At 38.2% G+C, this 23,061-nt stretch overlaps 1 protein-coding gene across 2 annotated transcripts in view; it reads right to left on the reverse strand.

Moving 5' to 3' along the window:
* Hsd17b12 (hydroxysteroid 17-beta dehydrogenase 12) overlaps positions 1-22,016 on the reverse strand; it is a 148,185-nt gene extending 126,169 nt beyond the window's left edge. The window contains exon 1 of one of the 2 annotated variants that reach the window (XM_005330041.5): positions 21,705-22,016. In XM_005330041.5, the coding sequence (XP_005330098.2) occupies positions 21,705-21,864 (160 nt within the window). In that variant the 5' untranslated portion in view covers positions 21,865-22,016. The remainder of the gene's footprint in view (positions 1-21,704) is intronic. The other variant, XM_078046203.1, reaches the window with a different exon arrangement.
* Positions 22,017-23,061: the final 1,045 nt, after the last annotated feature.

Raw genomic sequence — 23,061 nt, forward strand, 5'->3', positions numbered from 1 at the left:
GGAAATTCCAATTTCTCGCCACTCTCAAATTCTATTAGATTTGCCAAATGTTTCATAAACTGAATGTGTCACAAAGGAAGGGACAAAAGGCCACAAAACACTGCATCAAAGGCATTAGGTAAAAGCACAGCTAATAAGTACACCTTTGGATCATAAATAAACTCAGGGGGCTGGGATTGGGGCTCAGCGGTAGAGCGCTCCCCTAGCACGGTAAGGACTGGGTTCGATCCTCAGCACCACATAAAAATAAAGACATTGTGTTGTGTCCATCTACACCTAAAAAAATAAATATTAAAAAAAATTCAGGAGAATTTATGTACTATATCTTTATATATGAGGGGTAAAAAGATCCTTTCTCTTCTATGTAGAAAACAGTTATGCACCTTGGCTCTTCCCTGGCTGTGCTACATCCTCTCCTTGCTGTTGCTTATTACCTGAGCTACTTCACTGCCCTGTGTTTTCTCCACTGGAGGGCACAGTTAGCTAAAAAGAAAATTTGATGAAATCTAATTTGTACTGTTCTGCAGTTCTAGAAAAAGTATGGGTAAAAAAGAAGGCTAAGGTTGCTAGTTATTGAGAAAGACATTACAGTAATGTTTAGGAATAACATTTATCTCTGTTCTCCTTGAAAGTCATTAATAAAGATGATAGTTAATTGGCTAAGACAATTATGCTCCAAATACCACTATCTACAAAGTATAAATAAAAGATGAGGTGGAAGGCAAAGAAAGATAAAAATCCAGTGGTGGAAATGACCCACTTCAGGCACAGAGTAACCTACAAGAGTACATGCAAACAGAACTGGGAATGTAGCTCAGTGACAGCACTTGCTTGGCATATGCAAGGTCCTCGGTTCTACCCCTGGTACCACAAAAAAAAAGTAAAATAAAACAGTACATGCGAATAGAAAATCTTACAACAGTACTCCAGTACCACTGTCCTGTTACAGCAGCTCTAGAAGAATGTGGTGCTGAACCACCCAGATCGACAGCAAAGGCATAAATCATACACTCAACAAAAGTAAAGTTTAGTTTTACTGTTTGCAATAATCATTTTAGAGTTATGCCAATAAAGGACACTATTTGGGAATTCATTCAGAGCTGCCTCTTTATAAACCCAATCAATCCTAAGAACATACTGTAAAATATTTTCAATATGTAAAGAAAATCATTAGTAAAGAGACACATAAATATCGTACTTCTAAATAATGTTAATAATGTAGTTTTCAAAGAAGCTTAAACAACAGCCTTTTATTATATTTTAAGTTGCTTTACAATAAAATTACCATTATGTTTCAACTTACCAATAATAAGCTTTGTAAGCTTTTATTTGTGTTAAAAGTAATGCAACAGGACAACTCTCCATGGATTTGACCCAGGTTATCATGTTTTATTATGTCCACTGAAAAAAATATTACAATTTACTTGATGAACTGAGTGTATCTCCCTGAATTTCCTATACTGAAGCCTAAACTTCTAAAGTGATGGTATTTAAGGATGGAGTTTTAGGGAGGAAGTTAGGCAGGAGCCCTCAAGAATGGGATTAGTGCCCTCACCAGGAGAGGTGCAAACACAATGAGAAGGCAACCAACTGCACACCAGGAAACCCTCACCAGACATCAGGAGCCTTAATCCTGGACTTCCCAGGCTCCAGAACATGGGAAGTTTAAGCCATAAATAAATCTGTTGTTTAAGCCATCCAGTCTGAGGTATTCTGTTATAGTAGCCCAATCTAAGATAACTTAGTTTTTTTGTTACAAGTACTTCAAGTTAATTTTTATAAAGTAACGAGTGGAGCAAAATAACTTTCTGTGGTAGTAAGTCTCTAGGGGCTGGGGTTGTAACTCAGTGGTAGAGCACTTGCTTTGCCCGTGTGAGATACTAGGTTCGCTTCTCAGCACCACATAAAAATAAATGAAGATACTGTGTCCACCTACAACTAAAATTAAAAATAAAAAGATCATCTAAGCAGTACATCTGTGTGTCGCTGAGGATTAAACCCAAAACCTTGAACATGCTAAGGCCACACAAATTATTCATGTTATTTTTAAAGTGATTCACCAAAGAAATCCAAAAGACCCAGCTAAGGTCTTCCACATAATTCAGCCAGATCCATACTCTGCAGGTCCAGAAGAAAGGCTTCCATTTTACCTGATAACACAACTAATTGCTCTCAAACCTTTTCCCCATTTACTTAACATGGTTATATACAAGGATAGTAGTTGCCTAGAAAGGCAAAGAGATAAATTAGCAGAGTTTGTGCTCCTGATGCACAAGGGGAAAAGAGGCCAATATGATTGGAGAAGACTGAAGAAATTTCTTTCAGATCTCAGCTCGAATGTCACTGTAATGAGAAAACCTGCCTTAACCACCCTATGCAGGGATACATCCATCCCCCTGTTATTCTCGATCACCTTACTTGCTTTGTTTTTATTCTTAGTACATGTCATCAGATTTACCAAATATTTGTTTGCTTATTGTCTGGTTTTCCCCATAAAATGCAAGATCCATGAGAACAAAGACTTTGTCCATCTTGTTCACTGCTCTACCCTAGCACAGTACAAAGAATCTGACATACCAGGTGATCAAATACCTACTGAATCAATTAAATAAAATAATTATGGGAATATGAAGAAAACTCTAGAATAAATGATATAACCTCCCAATGTTATCTTATTCTGGATGATATATATCCATGATACATGTCATATCCCTGATGTGAGACACCAGTATCAAATAAGGGACAGAAGTGATAATAATATAAAAATGTAAGAAAATGTAAAGAAAAAAAGCATTAAAACTTCCAGATTAACACTGGTAATAACAGCTTTTCTATTCTCATGCTTGTCTTAAGTCCATCATTAAAGAATCAAATTCCTGAGCTGGGGTTGTGGCCCAGCAGTAGAGCACTTGCCTAGCAAATGTGAGGCCCTGGATTCGATCCTCAGCATCATGTAAAAATAAAGGTATTATGTCCAACTACAGCTAAAAGATAAACTAAAAAAAAAAAAAAAAAAGAATCAGATTCCTATACTAGTCAGCAATAATAATATATCTTAAACACAGGAACAGTTGTCTTTAAAACCAATTAATATTTCATCTATAAAATAATAAGGCAGGAAAAATATGTGCAACACACACACACCTTCATTCCTAAGGCAAAGTTTGAGTACGTTGCTGAATCTCTGATCAGAAAGGATACTTCAGGGCTGGGGACATAGCTCAGTTGGTAGAATGCTTGCCTTACATGCACAAGGCCCTGGGTTTGATCCCAAGCACCATACACCAAAAAAAAAAAAAAAAAAAAAAAGCCAAGAAGGGAAACTCTATACACAGATGCTTAGGTTCCTTGAACCCCAAGTCACAGTATATGACCAGTCTTCAGAGACTGAGAGGATGAATTTCTTATTGCCCTACAATCATTTTACTTGGGCTTTATATTACTACTATTCAAGATAAATGTTATTCCTTATTTTTAAAGGAATGAGATTTTATTATTTAGTGAGGCTTGCTTCCATATTCTATGCCAAAGTCTTCATCCATTTCAGTACTCAAATGAACAACAAAGTTCAACCAAATCTAAAGAACTTTTAAATCAATAATAAATTTCACTCAAAACAAGAAAATTTTCCCCCTCTTCTACTGAATCTTAAAGATGCTGCAAGCAACAGAAATTTAAAATTTAAGAAAAACAGAATTTGTCATCTCAAAGTTAACAGGAAGTATAAGGCACCTCCAGGGTGGGCAAATCATCAGCTCGGGGCTGGCACCACAGTCCAGGTGTTTTCCACCTTTCTGCTCCATAATCTGCAGTAGTAGTTCTGCCCCCAGTGTGTGTTCCCTTTGGTCCCCAAGATGTCTGCTAGTATCACACCCTCATATAACACCATGCTTTCTCTGCCTCCCTTTTAGACTCAGGAATGCTCTCTCAGAAGCCCTCTCATATCTTATTGACCGAAACCATGATATGCCCATTCCTAAATCAACCATGACCAAAGGGAAGGAAAAAGGGTCACTAAGATGATTTGAACAAAAGTGTCACAAGATGAGCAAGATTTGGGCCCTGGGATAAAGGAGCCAATATTCCTGAAGTATACGGTTATCCAGTATCCAGAACCCATATAAATTTGAGATTCTGTTAACAAGGAACCCAACAATATCTGCCACGACTTCCCCATGTCTTGCACTAATCCTGTACTGACCAAGTGAAAATTATCTCCCACCTAGTCGTTCAGAATTAAATTACGAAGAGGAAGAGATTACTCCATATTTTAACACAAACACATACCTATGAAGTCCATTTAGTGTTTGGTTAGTAGTCATGTGTATTTATAGAAAATGTTGAAAATATTTAAAGTAGGCCAATCTATCAACCATCCTCAGAGGTGGCAAAACTTCCACTAACAACAAAAGAATATAATGTACATCACACATATGCCTCAAATGTACTGTTCTTTCTTTCATTATCTCCTGGAATGAACTTTTTCTCTGCCCTTTCCTCAAGTCTATTTTGTTGCTTTATTTAAAGAAAATAAAACCAAATGTTAAGTATTGGTTATTACAGCTAAGCTGGTGGTGTCTGCCTATCTCTCCTAACCATACAATGGAGCACATTCTAAAGGCATCTCTTTGCCCAAAGGACTTTCTTAGTTGGCTAAAGCTAGGAACCTCCAAGTGCTGGTAGACTAGAAATGCTAGTGAATGCTCCCACAACCACAGCCCTGCAGGTGACTGGCAGCCACTGGTGTCTAAACATCCAAGTTTCCTGGCCCCTGTAGTGAGATAAGTCCAGTGAAGTAAGAAATGTGGGTTCTGCACTAGTTCCAGAATTCTGCAATGAGATGATCAAGTGTTAACAATGCCCTCTTTGTTAGCCAAATTCCCCTCTCTGCCTCACTCCCTACAGGTGTTCCTTGGGACTGTCTTCCAAATGAACTGAGTATACTTTAATTCCTGTCTCAACATGTTTCTGGGAGAACACAAACTACAATAGGGACACAAAAAGAGAAAAGCAAATGTTTCCATTCACAGAAATATTAACATATAATTTGTAAAATTTTTAAAAATTCACAATTTTCAAAGAATATATGTTGAAGGAAATATTATTAGGGGACATGAATGTTACTATGGAGTCCTAATCTTTGCTATTTTCTTTAAAAAAAAAAACTACAAGTTTGTTTTTTTAAAGAAAATATTTTTTCACATCAAAGGTGATACTTCTGCTTTAGATACCTGAAAGGCCCTAGTGTGTCATCAATGTTACAATCCGTAAGAATCTACCTTAAGTAAAGATGATATTATAAAATCTTGAAAGAACATGAATGCTCTTTACCTGAAATGAGAACAGTGGGGAATTGAGAAATGACAGGAACTTATAATCATCTCTTCTAATGCTTCTTAATATCATAATGGAACAGTTATGTCAAGCTATGAAAATCTTCCAATTATACTGTAGTTAAAATGACACTGTACTAACAATAATTTAACTATATATTAGCCCATTTCCATACCTGTTATATATATTAAAAATAAAGTTGAGGGCTGGAGTATAGCTCAGTGGTAGAGTGCTTGCCTAGTATTAATACTCTGGCTTCAATCCCCAGTACTGCAAAAAAAATAAAATTAAGGGGGCCGGAGCTATAGCTCAGTGGCAGAGCACTTGCCTAGCATGCATAAGACACTGGGTTCAATCCTTAGCACCACATAAAAATGAAACAAAATAAATGCATACTGTCCATCTAAAACTACAAAAAAAAAATAAATAAAACTAAAATTAAAAATGAAGTTGAAGCTTAAGGTACTTCTTTAACACAGTGGTTAAATTAGTTGGTTCAGAAACACAGTTATAGGGAAAAATCTGTTCCCAGTTATATTCTAAAATTAACAAAGTTATAGGAAAAAATCTGTTTTAGTTATATTCTAAAATTGACATATATTAGATAATCACATCAAAAAGAGAATCAGGTGTTGATCACGACAAAGTTGCAGCTGATCCCAAAATAAAATTGAAGTGATCTGAACCTCACACAATTTTATCAAATCATGGGGCAATTCTATTTCTAGGTTTCTAATTAAAAAGAGAAGTGAGGGGAAAGGCCAAAACCTTGTATATGCATGATGCTTTGTACTTTCTACACTATTCCCAAAGACTCTTCTCTGAAGACAGACAAGGTGAGGATTTTTAGACAAATCTGACAGATGAAAAGAATAGAATGGTTGATCAAAAATTCCACAACTTTACTAATAAGTGGGACAAGGACTCTAGTCTTGTGATAATCTAGAGCACATTCCACTATACTTCCTGTCCAAAAAAGGAAATAGTAAATTTACCACCAAACTACAGCATAGAGTGCTACACTCAAGAGTGTTTAAATATAATGCTCTCTTTCCTAAAATATTACATGTTGAGGCTCCAAACTTTTCTAAAGACTATAAACTACAGCATATAATTTAGGACAATTATAAATGATGGCTGAAACAAAGGACTGAGGCATGGAACTTTTGGAACACATTTGGCTCAGTTTGGTGCTCATCTATAGTAAGAATGCATGACATACACACAGAAACTGTCAGAAATTAACCTCATTTTTTTCCCAAAGCCTGCCCCATTTTCTTTGTATTTTGTCAGTGCCTAAAGCCCCAACACCTCCCAGTCCTTCTGGACTCCGCTATCTCCCTTTCCTCCAAAATCATAAAGTTATAGTAAGAACCCATGACCTCCACCTCCCATCTCTCATCTGACTCCCTCTTTCAGTTCCTGCCCCTGTTCCCTTTACCTAAACCAATACCCCTCAATAGCTGGTTTACCTCCACCAATTTCCTGGTGATTTCCTCATCTCCAGGGATATTCCCTCTACACCCATTCTCCAAAATATCAAATTAAATCATCCAAAGTATAAATTTAATCATGATATTCTGCTGTTTAAATTCTACCCAAGACTTTACTGTCCTTAGGATAAATAAACCCTTATGTGGCCTCCAGGTCCTTTAGGGTCTGGCCTCCTTTCTATATTTCTCTACTTTTATCTCTTCCCACTCTCTTAGAACTTTCAGATGCAGCAGACTCCAGTTCCTTTAATGTTTTCTCCTACATCAAAGTCTTTACCCAAGGTGTTCTTTCTGCCAAAATACTGTCCTGTGCCCAACCCTCCTCACCCAACCCTGTCTAATTTGTCAATGCAGTTTAGTGTAGTGGCTAAGAGAGGACATTCAAGGAGACAGACTTGTTTAAACCTCCACTTAAGAGCCCTGGGGCTTTAATCAAATTGCTCAACGTGTTTATATTTTCATTTTCTTTCGGTAAAATGGGAATATTAGCAAGACCTACCTTATTGGTTAAATTATTTAATTCAGTTAGTTAGAGTAAGATCTGATCTATGTTAAAGTTTTTAATAAACATCATCTTATTACCATTGTGAACATTATCCCCTTCTTTCTACTACTGTTCTTCCATGAGTTGGATTAAATGTTACGATCCCCCACCCCTGTCAAAAAACATCTGTAAGCTCCTGAACTAAGTTACTGCCAATATAACTGGCTCCTTTTACATTTTTTGGAGTTGAGTATGTAATATGTGCGTCCTGTGCTACACCAATGAGGTAGAGGCCATGGATTTCTCACTCACATTATGTTCACTGGGTATGCTACATAATCAGCACATAATGGATATATTTGTGCTGAATCAATGACCCAACTCCACTGCTTAATCACTACAAAGGTCATCCAGATGCTCACCTTATTACAGCTAAGCTGGTGTTGTCTGCCTATCTCTCCTGACCATACAATAGAGCACAGGAATTTTCCTTTATAACTCATCATTTGTAGGACTCAAAAATAAATAAATAAATTGATTGGATTAGTCTCTCCAGTCTACTGTCTCCTTAAGAATCACTATCAAAAAGTATCTTATATTAATAATTTCACAACAAAGATAATTTTTGAAATTGCACTAATAAGGAAAGAAAACAGACTTAAAACTTTCTTTTGTCTCAATGTAATAAAAATAAACTAAGAGAGCCACTAAAAAAAAAATTCTTTTTAAGTTTTAGTTATAGGTGGACACAATACCTTTGTTTTATTCATTTATTTTTATGTGGTGCTGAGGCTCAAACCCAGTGCCTCACACATGTTAGACAAACACTCTACCACCAAGTCAAAACCCCAGCCCAAAAAAAATCACAATTCTATATGGTTAAGTTTATAAAGCCCTCAACTATGCTTCTATGGACCCACTTAAACCAAAAGCAAATTAAAACTTCTACCCAGCAGCTCAGGAGGCGGAAGTAGAGGCAGGATGATAGAAAGTTTAAAACAACTTAGGAAGGCCTAAGCAACGTGGTGAGACTCTGCCTCAAAACAAAAACATGGGGCTCATGTTAAGCACCTCTGGGTTCAAAACAAGCAAGGAACAAAATCTTCTATTATTATTCTGCATTCTATTATTATTCTGCATTTACCCAAAACCATTCTTATTGAGTCCTTTGTCCTCAACTGATAAAGACCAGGAAATACTGGGCCTGCTACCTACTGCTCTCATTGCATAGGCATATGCTGAAGTTCCAAGTGTTTTTTTTTTAATCTTAAAATTAAATTACTATTTAACTATAATAATTATGAGAAAATGTTAATTACAGAAATCATTATAAGTTTTAACACTATCATTAACCAAAAAGTATCTATTATTAATCAAGAATAGATACTTGGCTAAAAAAGTCTGCATGGATAACCTCCCGCCTTCTTCTAGGATTAGCTTGACCATAGTACCCTGTTTCCCAAATTGCATGATATCTTGAGAATAACTATTCTTTGCTTGGAGATTTTGTAGTAGGTCTGTAGCGAAATCCTACAATCTATTTTTAACAAGTACACCTGACTGATTCTTTACCACCAGTGTATTTGGTCTATTGCCATGACATAAACAGACCTTTTACAGTTAAGCAACATATGAGGAACACTCCAACTTGTGAGCTCTTGTGCAAGTATTCCAAATTGCAATAAATCACCCTTACTCAGGAACTCTGGCAGTAAATTGCAAAGAACATGGAGCCTGAAGTCAGAAAACCTAAATTCAATTTCTTTTGCCATTTATTAGCTGTGTAACCCATAAGCCCCTCACTGTATGTCCCCCTATCCTGGTATATTACGTGAAAATAACAAAGCCAATCTCAACCTGCCTCACAGGGTTTCTGTGGACATCCTTCAAAAACACTTGGAAAGGACTTTGTAAATTAAGATGTCATCATTTAAGATGTCAACATTTCTTAAATTCAGCTTCCCTTAATTTACAATGTGTGAATGTTGTCCACCCCATGGGGGTTTGGTTTTGTTTTTCTTCACATTATCTACACATTATCACTTCCTTTCACACATCAGGCAATGACAGAATTGCAACAACAGATAAGCAATAGCAGGCTCTCTGTTCCAAAGCAAAAGTATAAGATTGAATGTGCAAGATTAGGGGAGGTTGTTGATTGCATTAGCACTGTTTATGTGACAGGACTGGAATTTCAGCTATCATTAAAACAAGCCTGGTAATATTTCTACTGGAAGCTATCTTGGCTGTGAGCAGTTAATGTCAGTCATTAGAGAAAAACCAATCTGGAGAATGAGTCTTATACATAATAAAAATGTTAAGGGAACTTTAAAACTGTTTATTTAAATTTCTAAAAGATACTCTATCCTTTCCTGGCCACCTTGAGAAGCATTCACTAAAACAATATATTTCTTTGGCAAGTCAGTGTCAACATTATCAGTGGTTTGGACTGAGACTGTAGTTAAGAGATATTGGAGCAAACAACTTCACTCGTACCACTTCATAAAATGAACAAATTCGCCCACTCCTAATGTCTAGATAGGGTATACCAAGAGCATGTGGTATAAGGGTGCCCTCAGGACTACAGAGGTACAAATCATTTCTTTACACCTTCAGACTCTTGTCTGAAAGGCCATTTTTTTCCTCATATCAGTTGCAGGAATGTGTGGCCAGCCTTCTCACTGTTACAGGCTGGGCCTCCAAAAGTCGGATCAGAAGTGTTTCAGATTTCGGAGTTTTTCAGATTTTAGGATATTTGCATAAACTTTACCAGCTGAGCATCCTTCAACCACAAACCTGAAATCTGAAATGCTCCAAAATCTGAGCTTTTCAAGTACCATGTACAATATGTTCAAAGACTTTTGGATTTTGGGGCATCTCAGACTGAGAAAGTTCAACAGGTACCACAAATCACCTCCGCTTTTCCTCTACTTTGTCCCTGACTACTCTCTTCACTACCCTGCTGTCAGAGCCTGCTTCTCATCACTCCCAGCATTTAATCTACCATAGGTATAGCCACCAGTTTCTGCCCTTCACCATTGAACTATCTTGTCTGCCACTGTCTAACTGATGCATGACTGTGAGCAAGTTATCATTTCTTCCTGTTCATGTTTTCCTCGTGGTTCAACTAAAGAGGTTGCTAACAATTCTTCCAGTTCAGTTATTCTATCATTGTTCTTTCCTACCTCTTGACAACCCTTCCATTTTCTCAAGTTTACAAAATGACTAACTGCACTTTTGTAAATCCTGTCAACTAACTGTAGTATTTGCTTCTTTCCATGAAGCAAATAAACTATATATTCAATGTTCTATATTTAATTTTTTTGCAATTATTCGCTCTATATACTCACCATTCCATGTCTTTACAATCAAAAGAAATTTTCCAGGGAATTGGCTACGTCTCCAATAATTTTTAAAAGTCTGAAGGTTCTAGAAGGTTTGGGTTTATTTCATTAGGCCTTCCAAATAAAAAACTACATTTTGACCTACATTTCCTAGAACTGAATTTTTCACTAGTTTATCTCAGCATTCCCAATTAGCAAAGTTTTACAGAAATTTTAATTGGAAAATTTTTTCTTATTAAAAGAAAGTCTATTTGCAACAGTTTTGTAATGAAGATCTAGAGACAAGTAATACATAAACAAAATGTATTAATATTTAAATTTTATTAAGTCAGCAGAATGTTCAGTGCTCTATAACAGTTTCCTAAAATCACAGATGAAGAAAGGTTAGCTTGTTACCTCAATGCCACTCAAGAAAAATTTTTGATCTTAGCTGCATTTCACACTTTCAAAGCTATTTTCATAGCCCTGTTTCTATAACTCTGTAACCAGTCTTTGCTTACCCAAAAGTCTTAGCTTCATTCCAGTCTATCTTTTCAGTTGGGAAATTTAAAACAAAGGTGAACTGGGCACAGTAGAACATCCTGTAATCCAAGCTACTCAGGAGACTGAGGCAACTTAGTGAGGCCCTTTCTCCAAATAAACAGGGCTAGGGATGTAGGTCAGTGGTACAGTGCCCCAGGGATCAAGCCCCAGTACCACAATGTGTTTAGAACAAACGCATGCCCTCATGTACCTTACAACTAAGGTAACAAATGTGAATAGGAAAAAAAAGTAAACTCACATAAAAGAACAGTCATTATCAGAGCTCCAAAAGTACATAATGACTGCCATCTGGCAGTCCAAGGAAAAAAATTCATAATCTGCACCCTAAAATATGGGTAAAATCTCACAAAATTTTACCGTGAGAAAGAATGTGGAACAGGAGAAAGGGCACTTCAGGCAGTACAACCAACATCGAACAGTCAAGGAAACCTACTAAGGTTTTCCTTACAGGAGGTGGTGGGAGGGTCCGGGACATGAGCTACTCACCCAAAGAAGAATACATATTGGAGAAGTCACCAGAAGAAGACACAAGAGCAGGTTCAAAATGCACTGAGGAGCTTGATGTTTGCTTAGATGCCAAAGTTTTTTTTGTGTGTGTATGTAAAGTTTAACAAGTAATCTACTGGAGATATTTTTGCAAGACTAAAGTTAATACAGAGGGTGTATAACAATTGGTAAGTAGGAAATGCATTAGGGCAATGTAGATGCAAAAGAGCCTGTGATGGCAGATTCAGTATGACTTGGCAATTTCCTGTCCAACTGTGGGAAAGCATGATTCTAGGAATTCAAGAAGCAAACTGGCCACTTGCTGAATTTGGCCCTTTAGGATAATACATTTAGCCCACACAATAAATCTGAGAAATTTGCATGAACCTTAAAAATTTAAGAAACTCTCCACATGAAAATCTAGATCTGGGCTTCTTGTAAGAAAGCTTCAAAGTCTACATCAACATCACTGAAGGGTGATCTGAGTGGTGGTTGCACCAAGCACACCACCCTTGAGCAGCCAAACATCTCTCCATATGCACCTCCTCTGGCCACTCCTCTCATTTCCTTTACCTGCCTGAGGCACCTGAATTTGTAGTCTCTAATAAAGACCTGGGTGATAAGCAAGGTGGTGATATAATTAGCAAAAATAGGAAGTTTAGAACAAGTTGGAGAGATGAATTTTAAACATGCTAAGATTAAATCTGTCATCACTACCCAGAGGGATATATATATACAGCAAGTCATTAGAAATTCAAGAAAAAGTCTAAAAAAGAGAAGATGGACATCTCCACAGACATAATATCAGCATTTACTATGTCAGGTGTTGTTCTAAGTGTTCACACCCACTAAATCACTTAACCTCATTTAATCAGAACTGCAAACCAAATAGATCCTGATTTTACAAATGAGGAAACAGACACACAAAGTCAAGGTGACAAACTTGTAACTGTCAAAGCCAGGATTCAAAAAGCAGGTAAGCCAGCTCCAGAGCCTATACTAGGACAACTTCTGCCTATAGTCTGTATTCTGTTTTAAGACTAAATAATTTCATTTTTGAAAGACCAACATTCTTAAATTTGTCACTATTCAAACTTAAGGGAATGTAGAAAGATAATCCATAAAAATACATTAGCTCTTAATCTCAAATATACTGAATAACTTGATATTTGCATTTATTCAACGATTACATGTCAAAACTTGTTAAGGTCTGTAGACAAGTCAAAATAACACGTGGTATTTTGCCAGGGGAATGAAGAGTTCGTAAACAAGTCTGGATGGTGCCTGGCAAAATGCCAGAGGGAGTGGTTTGAGAAGTAACAAAAGCGAGCCATTAAGTGTGGAGATTCCTTATTGGTTGACTGATGTATCTAGTTTATGCTAATTAAGATAAGCTGTGCAAAATGTATAAATAGCTCTGTTGTCCTACAATAAACGGCTCCTATTCCTGCTGTATCAATCTACAGAAGTTATTTGTCACCCCCCGGTTATTATGCTGCAGCCGGACTCCGGCAAAAACTTACTGTGTGCAGGCACTGTCCTATGTGCTTGAGATTAATATGTGAACAAAAAAGACAATCCTTGCCTTCATAGTGCTTACTTCTAAAAATAAGAAACATCATAAAAAAGCAAAATATACAGGACAGGAGATGAGAACGGATGCTAACAAAAAAGAAAAGTAGAGCAGGGTAAAAGAGATCAAGTTGGGGGTATGGGAGAGAGGACTGTCTTTTTAAAGGTAAAATGGTAGGTTCCATTTAGGAAGATGATATTTGAACAAAGGCTTGAATGAGAGTCAGCTATGTGACTATCTGCAGGGTGAGGGTGAAGGGCCAAGGACACAAGATAGCAATGCCAGGTCTGTTCAAAAAACAATGAAGCCAGATGTGATGGCACAGGACTGTTATCTCAGTAGCTTGGGAGACTGAGGCAAGAGGATTGCAAGTTCAAAGCCAGCCTCAGCAATTTAGTGAGGCCCTAGGCACCAGCAAGACCCTGTGTCTAAACAAAACATAAAAAAAGGCCCGAGGATGTGGCTCAAATGTTAAAAAAAAAAGAAAAGAAAAGAAACAAATAAGAGGTCAGTGTGGCTAGAAGGGCAGGAGTAAGAGGGAAAGTGGGTGAAGGTGAGGTCAGAAGCAAAAGGAGGCAAATGGTTTTAAAGCCTTGTTTAATATCACAGGATGGGATTTCAGGTTTTAATTCAAGTAGGATGAGAAGCTACTGGAGAGATCGGGGCAAGCATCACATGATCTGACCAGAGTCTTCTAAAGATCACTCTGGCTACTGTATGACAATCAACCATAGGGGAGCAAAGGTGGATAGACAGGAGGCTATTACTGTTATTAGGGCAAGAGCTCTTGATGGCTTAGAAATGAGTGGACTCTGGTTATCCTGAAATTGGAGTCAAGGGGCTTTCCTAACACATTACACATGGAGAAGACTCAAAAAGGATTGAAAGGTTTTCTCAAATGTAACTGAATAATTGGACCTATCCAAATTTTTCTAAGTCTACCCTATCTAAGATTTACTAAAGAGGAGTCACAAATAAATGAACTGATAGTAAATCTTTCACCAGTAACTCTTCTGCAGGCATATTAGTCATCTACTAATTTATCTGTTTCTAACTTCAGCTTTTTCCACAGTCAACTGAGTGAACTATAATTCCTTTTTGTCTAATAAGAGTACTTTATACAAATAAAAAATGTTCTTAAACATGTTATTTGGTATCCATAAAAATGTGCAAAGACTACATGCGAACCTCATTTACATCTTATTTCATAATAATCACAATAATCCTGAAAACCATCATTCCCATTTAAAAGATGAAGGAAGCTCAGAGGCTGACCATTTTTACCCAAAGTCAAAGAGCTTAGTGAGCAGCAAAGCTTGCCTGTGCCCGCTGACTCCAAAGCGTATCAGTTCAACTTCTTAAATTGTCTAGCCTTGCCTCCTTTCCTCCTATGACTGAGTTATTTAAATAGAAATAATTTTACTTGATGGTAGTAAAGTAACTTTTTAGAAAGCAGACAGTATCCCTGGAATTGACAGTTGGAGATAGCAAGTCTTGCCTTGCTAGGAAAAAAAATATATATATATATCAAAATATCAAACAAAACATTCCTTCTGATAGGGATTTGTGGCAGGCTTAGTTACCTTGAGAAAGCTGTAACCCGGTTCCAGGGTTCATTCAACAACCCCATCACTCAGTCCCTGGCAAAGAAAACTTCCCATACCACAGTGATTTGATTCTTCCCCAAGAAAGAAATGGTGAAATTCTACTCACAATGGTGAAATTCTCTTCATAAGTACAAACTCAACAACATTATCCTTCTGCTTCAAATCCCCCCAACTGCTTCCCATCACTCTTAGGACACAGATGAAAGGGCCCTGCTTGGTGACGCCTTCCTTCCTCTCAAGCCCATGCAACATCATGCCCACTGTTTCCGAGCTCTTTCCTGCCTCAGCTGAGTGTGATGGGCACAACCTGTAATCCCAGCAGTCTGGGAGGCTAAGGAAGGAGGATCACAAGTTCAAAGCCAGCCTCAGCAACATCGAAGCGCTAAGCAACTCAGTGAGACCCTGTCTCTAGATAAAATACAAAATAGGGCTGGGGGTGTGGCTCAGTGGTTAAGTGCCCTTGAGTTCAATTCCCCAATACCACCCCCAAAAAAGAATGCTATTCTTTCTGTTCCTTCTGCACTCTACATGGAGCTATCTCACACTTAACCTTCAGATCTCAGCTCAGTAAAGCTTCCCAAGGGCAGCTCTATTACCTCCCCCACAAACTCTCACAGAACCAAGCAAATGTTCTTTCCACAATGTGTACATTTGATTACTGTTTGTCATCTCTTTGGACCTTAGCACTCCAGAGAGATGGGCAAATGAAAAGTGTAATATCACACACTCCCCCAAGGTTTTGCTTGCCCTGCCTCCTCAGCCTTAATCTCAATCTATCACAGAAACATGCATATGAACTGCTGTATTTTGATTTTTTGCTAAGGATCACAAGGATATAAATGAAATAAAAGATCCACTATTTTTTTCAACATCTTTTAACTTACACTTTTCTATAAATAGCATCTAATGGTATTACAGTTTATCTATTCAAATCCATTTACCATGTATTCTGGACTTATAAATTTCATTATCTAAAATCAGGACCTTTTTTTTCTGAAACTGAAATAAATACATTATACTCAATTCAACCAATTAAAACAAAAATCAGTTTTGAAGCCCAACACTCTCAGATGCAGTGGCAACAGTAATCTCTGTTTTCTGAAGATCATCCACCTTCCTTTTTCTTATTAAGCCTTATTCTGGCAATTAGCTCATAAGGCTAGTAAGGCAAATAATATTACATTACACACCTTGTGCCAGGCACAGTTAACATGATTTACACAAAATAAGTATTTTCATTTACCTTTACAACAATCCTATGAAACCTGCTAATAATACAAGAGCTAGCATCCAAGTATAGGTTTGGGTCCCCAAGGTCCAATGTTTGATTTCTAAATAGGAAAGTTAGTGTTGCACATAAAGGAAGGAAAACAGAAAAGGCAGGACAGGGACAAGGAGGCCCGTGAGGGTAAGGGGAGAAAGATTCTAAATCACAGTACAGGGACTAAATCTCTAACTCTGCGACACATCCCTCTTGATCCCTCCAAAGAGCATCCAGGTCTGCTAGCTAGCTGATCCACTTCCTCTTTCATAGCCTCTGGCGCCAGAACTTTAAGGTTGCCCTGCTAACTCCAATCTGGAGAACTTGACCCATTTAGGCACATGGACTCCCTTTTGAGAGCTAAAATGCAGAATGAATAAGTACTGAAGAACTTTTATGACTTCACCTGCTCTGATTTTTTGAAAAACATGGTCCTTATAATGGGTACTATGACAACATCAGCTCATTATTAAAAACAGATACCTACTCCCTGATACTAGGACTTTCTGAATGTCAATAGGGAGCATGCTATATTCACCAAGCTATACCTCTAGGGAATCACTAATTTATTGGAGAATGCTGGCATCATAAACAGAAAATATTTGAAGTCCAGACATATAACAGTCCAACCATTTGCTTTACTAAGCCTCTCAGTGACCTTCCAATGTTCAACAAGATTCATGATTACAAATCTGAAGAAAATCAGCAGCCACGTGATTCTAAAATGAACCAACTATTCTGCAATACTTCCAAAGATAAGCATGTGCAAATTTTAGAGTGTGCCTTGAATCAAAAAGTTTTTTTTAAAAGAATTTTAATATTTATTCTTTAGTTTTCGGTGGACACAACATCTTTGTTTGTATGTGGTGCTGAGGATCGAACCCAGGCCACACGCATGCCAGGCGAGCGTGCTACCGCTTGAGCCACATCCCCAGCCCTCAAAAAGTTTTTAATAAAGTTCCTAGGGTATAAAGAAATCCACTCCCAACTCATCCAGTCTATAAGCCAATCATCACCACAAGCATGAGGATCTTACAGAATGGGTAACTTTGCTTCAACTCCTATCTGCAATTCTCCATCTGTGAAACTAAAGATGAGGGAAATTATTTAACTAAGCATTCATTTCCTCCTTATTCACAGGGGAAATGGAGTACAGCTCAAAGAGAGATTTGAGACAATATCTGTCAAGTGCCTGGCATACTTCAAGTATTCAACAAATGGTGGTTATTAATATTCCTCTGGGTTTGCCAATTTTAAAAATTAACATTTCATATGTAGTTCTTCAAATCATGTGATATCTCAAATCCTAAAGAAAGGCCCTATTGATAAGTTCTGATTTCTTCAGCAGTCTTGAGCCATTTCAGGTAAATCCTATATATGTATCTAATGTGCAAACACAATGTGATCAGACTGGTAATCTTGGAAATCCTTTGATTGCTGGAGCTTGGCTAAGCAATTTTGATGAATGGCTTTTCCAGAGAACTCCAGCACAACATGTCCTTTATAAGTGCTCAGGAACCACTGAATTAGAAAAACCTTGGACTATTATAGATCTAGATGAGTTCCATCAGCACCCAAAGCTGCAACACCTTGAGGATTTGCTAATGCAGATATGCAGAGAGCAAAATGCAGAGGTGAAGGCCCTACGTGAAATCTAACCTCATTCCACAGAACAGAATATTCCTCAGCAATAAAAATGATTCCATGCTATAAGATGGATGCACCTTTAAAATATCATGCTGGGGCTGGAGATGTGGCTCAAGTGGTAGCGCGCTCGCCTGGCATGCGTGAGGCACTGGGTTCGATTCTCAGCACCACATAAAAATAAAATAAAGAGATTTATGTGTCCACCTAAAAAAACTAATAAATATTAAAAATAAAATAAAATATTATGCTAAATGAAAAAAGCCAGTCACACACAAAAAATGCATATTGAATGATTCCATTTATATGAAATGTGCACAAAAGGCAAATCCACGTAGCAAAGCAGCTGCCTAGGGAAGGAGTGGATAGGGGTTAGGCAGTGAGAGCAAATGGAGTATAAGACAGAGGATGAAATGTTCTGAAAGTGGATCTGAGGATGGCTGCACAATCCTGTGAACATAATAAAAATCTTAAATTGTACACTTTAAATGGATAAATTGTATGGTATATGAATAGCATCTCAATAAGGTATTTTTAAAAAATCTAACTAATAAAATAATTAGTGGATAATTTATTCTTTGCTATCTGGAGCAATACCTTCTCCATTCAAAACTAAAACAGGCATTCAGAGTGCCGTCTAATGTTTAAAGTTATCAAATATCTTGAGTTTGGAAGTATGCTTACCTTGCCCTTGTATCTATCATCTCTGTTTCAATAGAAATTGTTTTAATGATCTCCAGTGATAGAAAGTGCCAAGTAAATGCAAAGTTTATCCATGTTCAAACCAAATTCTACAGATTACATTCTTTACTGATCAGCAGTAATGACAGTTCTCTCCTTAGTAAGAACTGACTACCTTCATTGGCAATCTTTTGGTTACTTATTACACAGTCTTTTGGTTACTTATTCAAACTACTGAAGCTCCACTTTCATGGGATCTCTTTGTTCTTTCAAGAAATACAGTATCTGTATGCCAGGCAAAAGAGTCCTACCCTCTAGATTGGCTAAACCTACCTACTAGGAGCCCAGTAGAACCAATGTGATTCACTTGAGTGGGAATATGACTGGAGAGAGAACTAGAAGTTGATTGAACTCCTGATGAGGAATTAAAGGAGAGGAATGGGGGGGGGGGACGGTGAAGAGTAAGGAGTATATGGTGTTAAAAACTTAACTAAAGAACCTGTGGCCTTGGGTTGGAGTTGTAGCTCAGTGGTAGAGTGCTTGCCTAGCATATATGAAGCACTGGGTTCAATCCTCAGCACCACATAAAAATAAATAAATGAAATAAAGGTATTGTGAATCTGTGGCCTAGAATATTTTTATTGATGGCAAAGCATACTTGTATTTCAGGGGTTTTCCAAGTTTATTTCTTTTTTTTTAAGAGAGGATTTTAATATTTACTTATTTTTTAGTTTTCGGCGCACACAACATCTTTGTTTGTATGTGGTGCTGAGGACCGAACCCGGGCCGCACGCATGCCAGGAGAGCACGCTACTGCTTGAGCCACATCCCCAGCCCCCAAGTTTAAGTTTAGAAGAACTCATATCTGAATGTGCAAGCTACTGTGGGAAACAAAAAAAACTGAGAATCCACAGTCCCTGAACTTCAGATTCCAAATCTGAGGAAAATTAAATTTACTCACATGAAGAGATTTAAGAATAACAAGAATAAAAATATACTATCAATTCAATACACATTACTGAGGAAAATATTAAATGAGTAGTACAATTAAGCAATGCCTCCCAAATACTATCTCCCACCAGGCTGGCACAGGAATAAACAGACTGTTTTATAAAGTAGACATCTTATTAGTATTATTTACACATAAAGATTAGTTGTAAAAATCATAACTTTGGTTAAACAAATTACCTAATTTTTAGGTAATTAAACCCTAATTACTCAAGTGTCCACCACCACCTCCAATTGATGTGAAGAATCTGTTTAAAATGTGTTGATCTTAATTTCCTTTATTTTTAAAAGGTTCCCTGTTTGGAGAGACTAAGGAAGTAGAGGGTTTTGTTTTATTTTATTTTTTGTAGATCCAGGCCACATGTAAATAATGTTATAAATACCAATTTGATCACTGCTTCTGTTTAAAAACTTAAAAAATTAAGATTCTCCAATAATCCAGGGTATACCATGATCTTCTCTGCTGCCCCAATGTTTTAATTCTAAATGCTATATAAACTCTTCTCTTATTTATCAATTTCCTTCCCCTGGGGCCAAATGTTTTCAATGAAATGACAATGTTACATTATTTGACTTTTACTAAGGCATTACATATAGATGACTTGGACTTAACTATTTGAGTTATTAGTATGGTCAATTTTAAATAGTTTAAAAGTTATTAAAATTGTTATTACTTTTAAATAGTAATATTTAAATTACTATTTTAAATAGTTTAAAATTTAGTTACACTATTCTTTGATTGGAAATTACAAATTTTTATCTTTTTTTTTAATATTTATTTTTAGTTTTCGGTGGACACAACATCTTTATTTTATTTGTATGTGGTGCTGAGGATCGAACCCAGCGCCCCAGGCGCATGGCAGGCGAGTGCACTACCAACTGAGCCAAATCCCCAGCCCACAAATTTTTATCTTGATAATTGATTCTCCATAGCTTTAGTATCTTGTGTAACTGTTGACAAAGTCCACAAACAAGTTTTTCCAAACCAACAACTAAGAAATTGGGTAAGTTAATTTTGAAATTATAATTTGATTATTATATGAAAAAGTTGACAAAGTCTTTCTTTGATACTATCAAAGAATAACAAGTACTGTGAAGTGTTATGTCAATAGCTGCTTACATCAGGGAAAGATTTTATACACCCATTCCTACTTGTGTATGTTTTCTCCTAATGTGTAGGCTGCTATCCCAAAAGGTTAACATTATTATATGTTTCCCAATAAACTTGTTTTAAGTGTTTTTGAATGAACAAATAACATGGAATAACATTCGTGTACCTTACTTAAGCTCAGTCTGCAAGCAACCCTAACCACACCAAAGTTCAATAAAATCAGAAGTGAACATCAAAATGAATAATCACATCAAAGAACAACCACGAATGTCATAAGCAAACGCTTGGGTTTTTTTTTGTTTTTTGTTTTGTTTTTAAAAAGCCAAAACAGAGGGAAAATAAAGAAAAAAGGAGGGGGACAGGAAAAGAGGGAAAAAAAAGGGAGAACAAAAACAAGTAATTTTTCCAAATTCTCCAATCTGACCTTTGTCCTCCATTTTTAAAGTCCTCCAGTTGGCTGGAACTAGGGATACTTTTCCCCACAAACGACCTTCTGCCATGTTGCTGATTGCAACGTGAAGAGCGATTGTTCTGAGAAAGCAATAAGCTTTTGCTACTCATTTGAACGCCAGAAAAGTTTAGGGAGAATTTTTTTTAAAGGGGGTTTTGTAAATTACATGAAATTTCCAGTTAGGAGGCAAGGTTCCACAAATCCGAAAGAGGGTGAAATTTAACGCTTCCACACCCCTTGCCCCATCCTCACTCGGAACAAGTCAACCGAAGGCTTTTCCTCCTAAGCACAGCGTCTGTTTTTAAAAACTTTTCTTTTAAAAGCACTCGGAAGGAGAGGCTCAAGGTGAGTAGGAAGCCGCCTGACTGCAGCCACGAACCCGGAATGGCTTCAAAGACAGAAGCCCCTCAGAGTTAAGGCAGATTTCTCGCACCTTCCAAGTGAGATTCCCACTTCAGATTCCCGGAGTTCAGCCAGCAACGTATTTAGTAGTTTAAAAGTCCACAAGTCTGAGCAAACCGTAAGATGGCTAAGGGAGATAGGGCGGGTGAGCGGGACACAGGAGCGGGAGGAAGGCGAGGGAAGATGGGGAGGGGAAGGCCAAGCCCTAGTCCTGGTCAGAGCGGGCCCCGCCGAGCCGCGAGCCGGGGCAGGAGGGAGGGCGCGGCGCTGCATCCGACTCACCTGCCCATTCACCGAGCGCCGGGCCGACCCCCGCCTCGTTACCCACACCCCAGACGCGAAGAGCCGAGTAGAGCGAGTACGAGATGCGGAGGGACAGGTAGGCCACGGTGCCAAAGCCTACCCAGTACAGGAAGCTGGCAGCAGGGAGAGCGCTCTCCATGGCTTTCGAGCAGGCCTTTCTACCTCCGTGAATGGAAGAAAAAAAAAAACCGAATGAATGAAGTCAGAAGGAGGTGCCAGCTGTGACTGCGAGGACGACACTCACGCGCCTTTCGTAGAACCCTTTGAGCCTAAACCCCGCCCACGGCGCCATATACGTGCTGCCATTGGTGATTTATCTTTCCCTCTGCTAGTAGTGGGTCATCTATTGGCTAATGATAGGTCTGTTGCCCCGCCCACACCCCCACCTGCACGTACCGTGTGGCGTTTCCGTTCTAAGACTGTGGATCGTTCACCTGCCAATCAAGTATCAGTCCCGCCCAATCGCCTCACCAAGACCTACAGGATTCCCCTCCCGGGCCGCAAGTCTCACCCCACCAAAGCGCCCTGGTTTCTCATTGGCTGCGGTGGTCCTGGTTTTCTGATTGGCCAGTCAGATCCAGCCTGATTTAGCCCTGGTTTGAAGATAGACTTTGGATCAGAGAAGCGGCCAGCGAATGGGAAGTGTGCATGGAGCCATGAGTGTGCGTGGAGCCCTGGTTTTATTTTCACCTCTGTATTAGCAGTTCTGTATCGTTAGTGTGGGGTCGTGGTTCCCGTAGTCTTTCCGGATAAAGGCTCGCAGTACCCTGTTTCTGTGCCTTTCCCCACCGCACACATTCGCTGTGGTTACACTTCAGGTTCTTCTAAAGGCTTGGCCTCCCACCCGCTTTATGCATGAAATAACTGGTCGTTCCCAACTACTTGGAGTTCAAGGCAAACAGCTTGCCGCAGTCAGATAACTCTAGTTCAGAACGGCAGAAGAGCCGTAAGATAAACGAAAAAACGGACCATAGGAATACAGCTTGCAGAACAATTAGTTTTGGAAAGATAACCTACCTTCTAACTGTGGGTTAAAGAAAGATTTCTGTAATCCCCCGCCTCCCGTTTTTGTGGGGTGAACGAGTGGAGTTTCTTTCTTTCTTTTTTTTAGAACCGGGTATTGAGCCACATCCCCAACCCTTTTTAATTTTTGAGGCAGAGTCTCTCTAAGTTGGTTAGGGCCTTGCAAAATTGTGGAAGCTGGCTTTGAACTTGTGATCCTCCTGCCTCAGCTTCCCAAGTCACTGGGATTACAGGTGTGCCTGCACTTCACCTGACTAGAAAGTGAAGTTTCAGGGAATGATTTAGGACAGATGACTCTGGACACCTGAGAAAT

Source organism: Ictidomys tridecemlineatus, chromosome 4 (assembly GCF_052094955.1).
Source record: "Ictidomys tridecemlineatus isolate mIctTri1 chromosome 4, mIctTri1.hap1, whole genome shotgun sequence".
NCBI lineage: Eukaryota > Metazoa > Chordata > Mammalia > Rodentia > Sciuridae > Ictidomys > Ictidomys tridecemlineatus.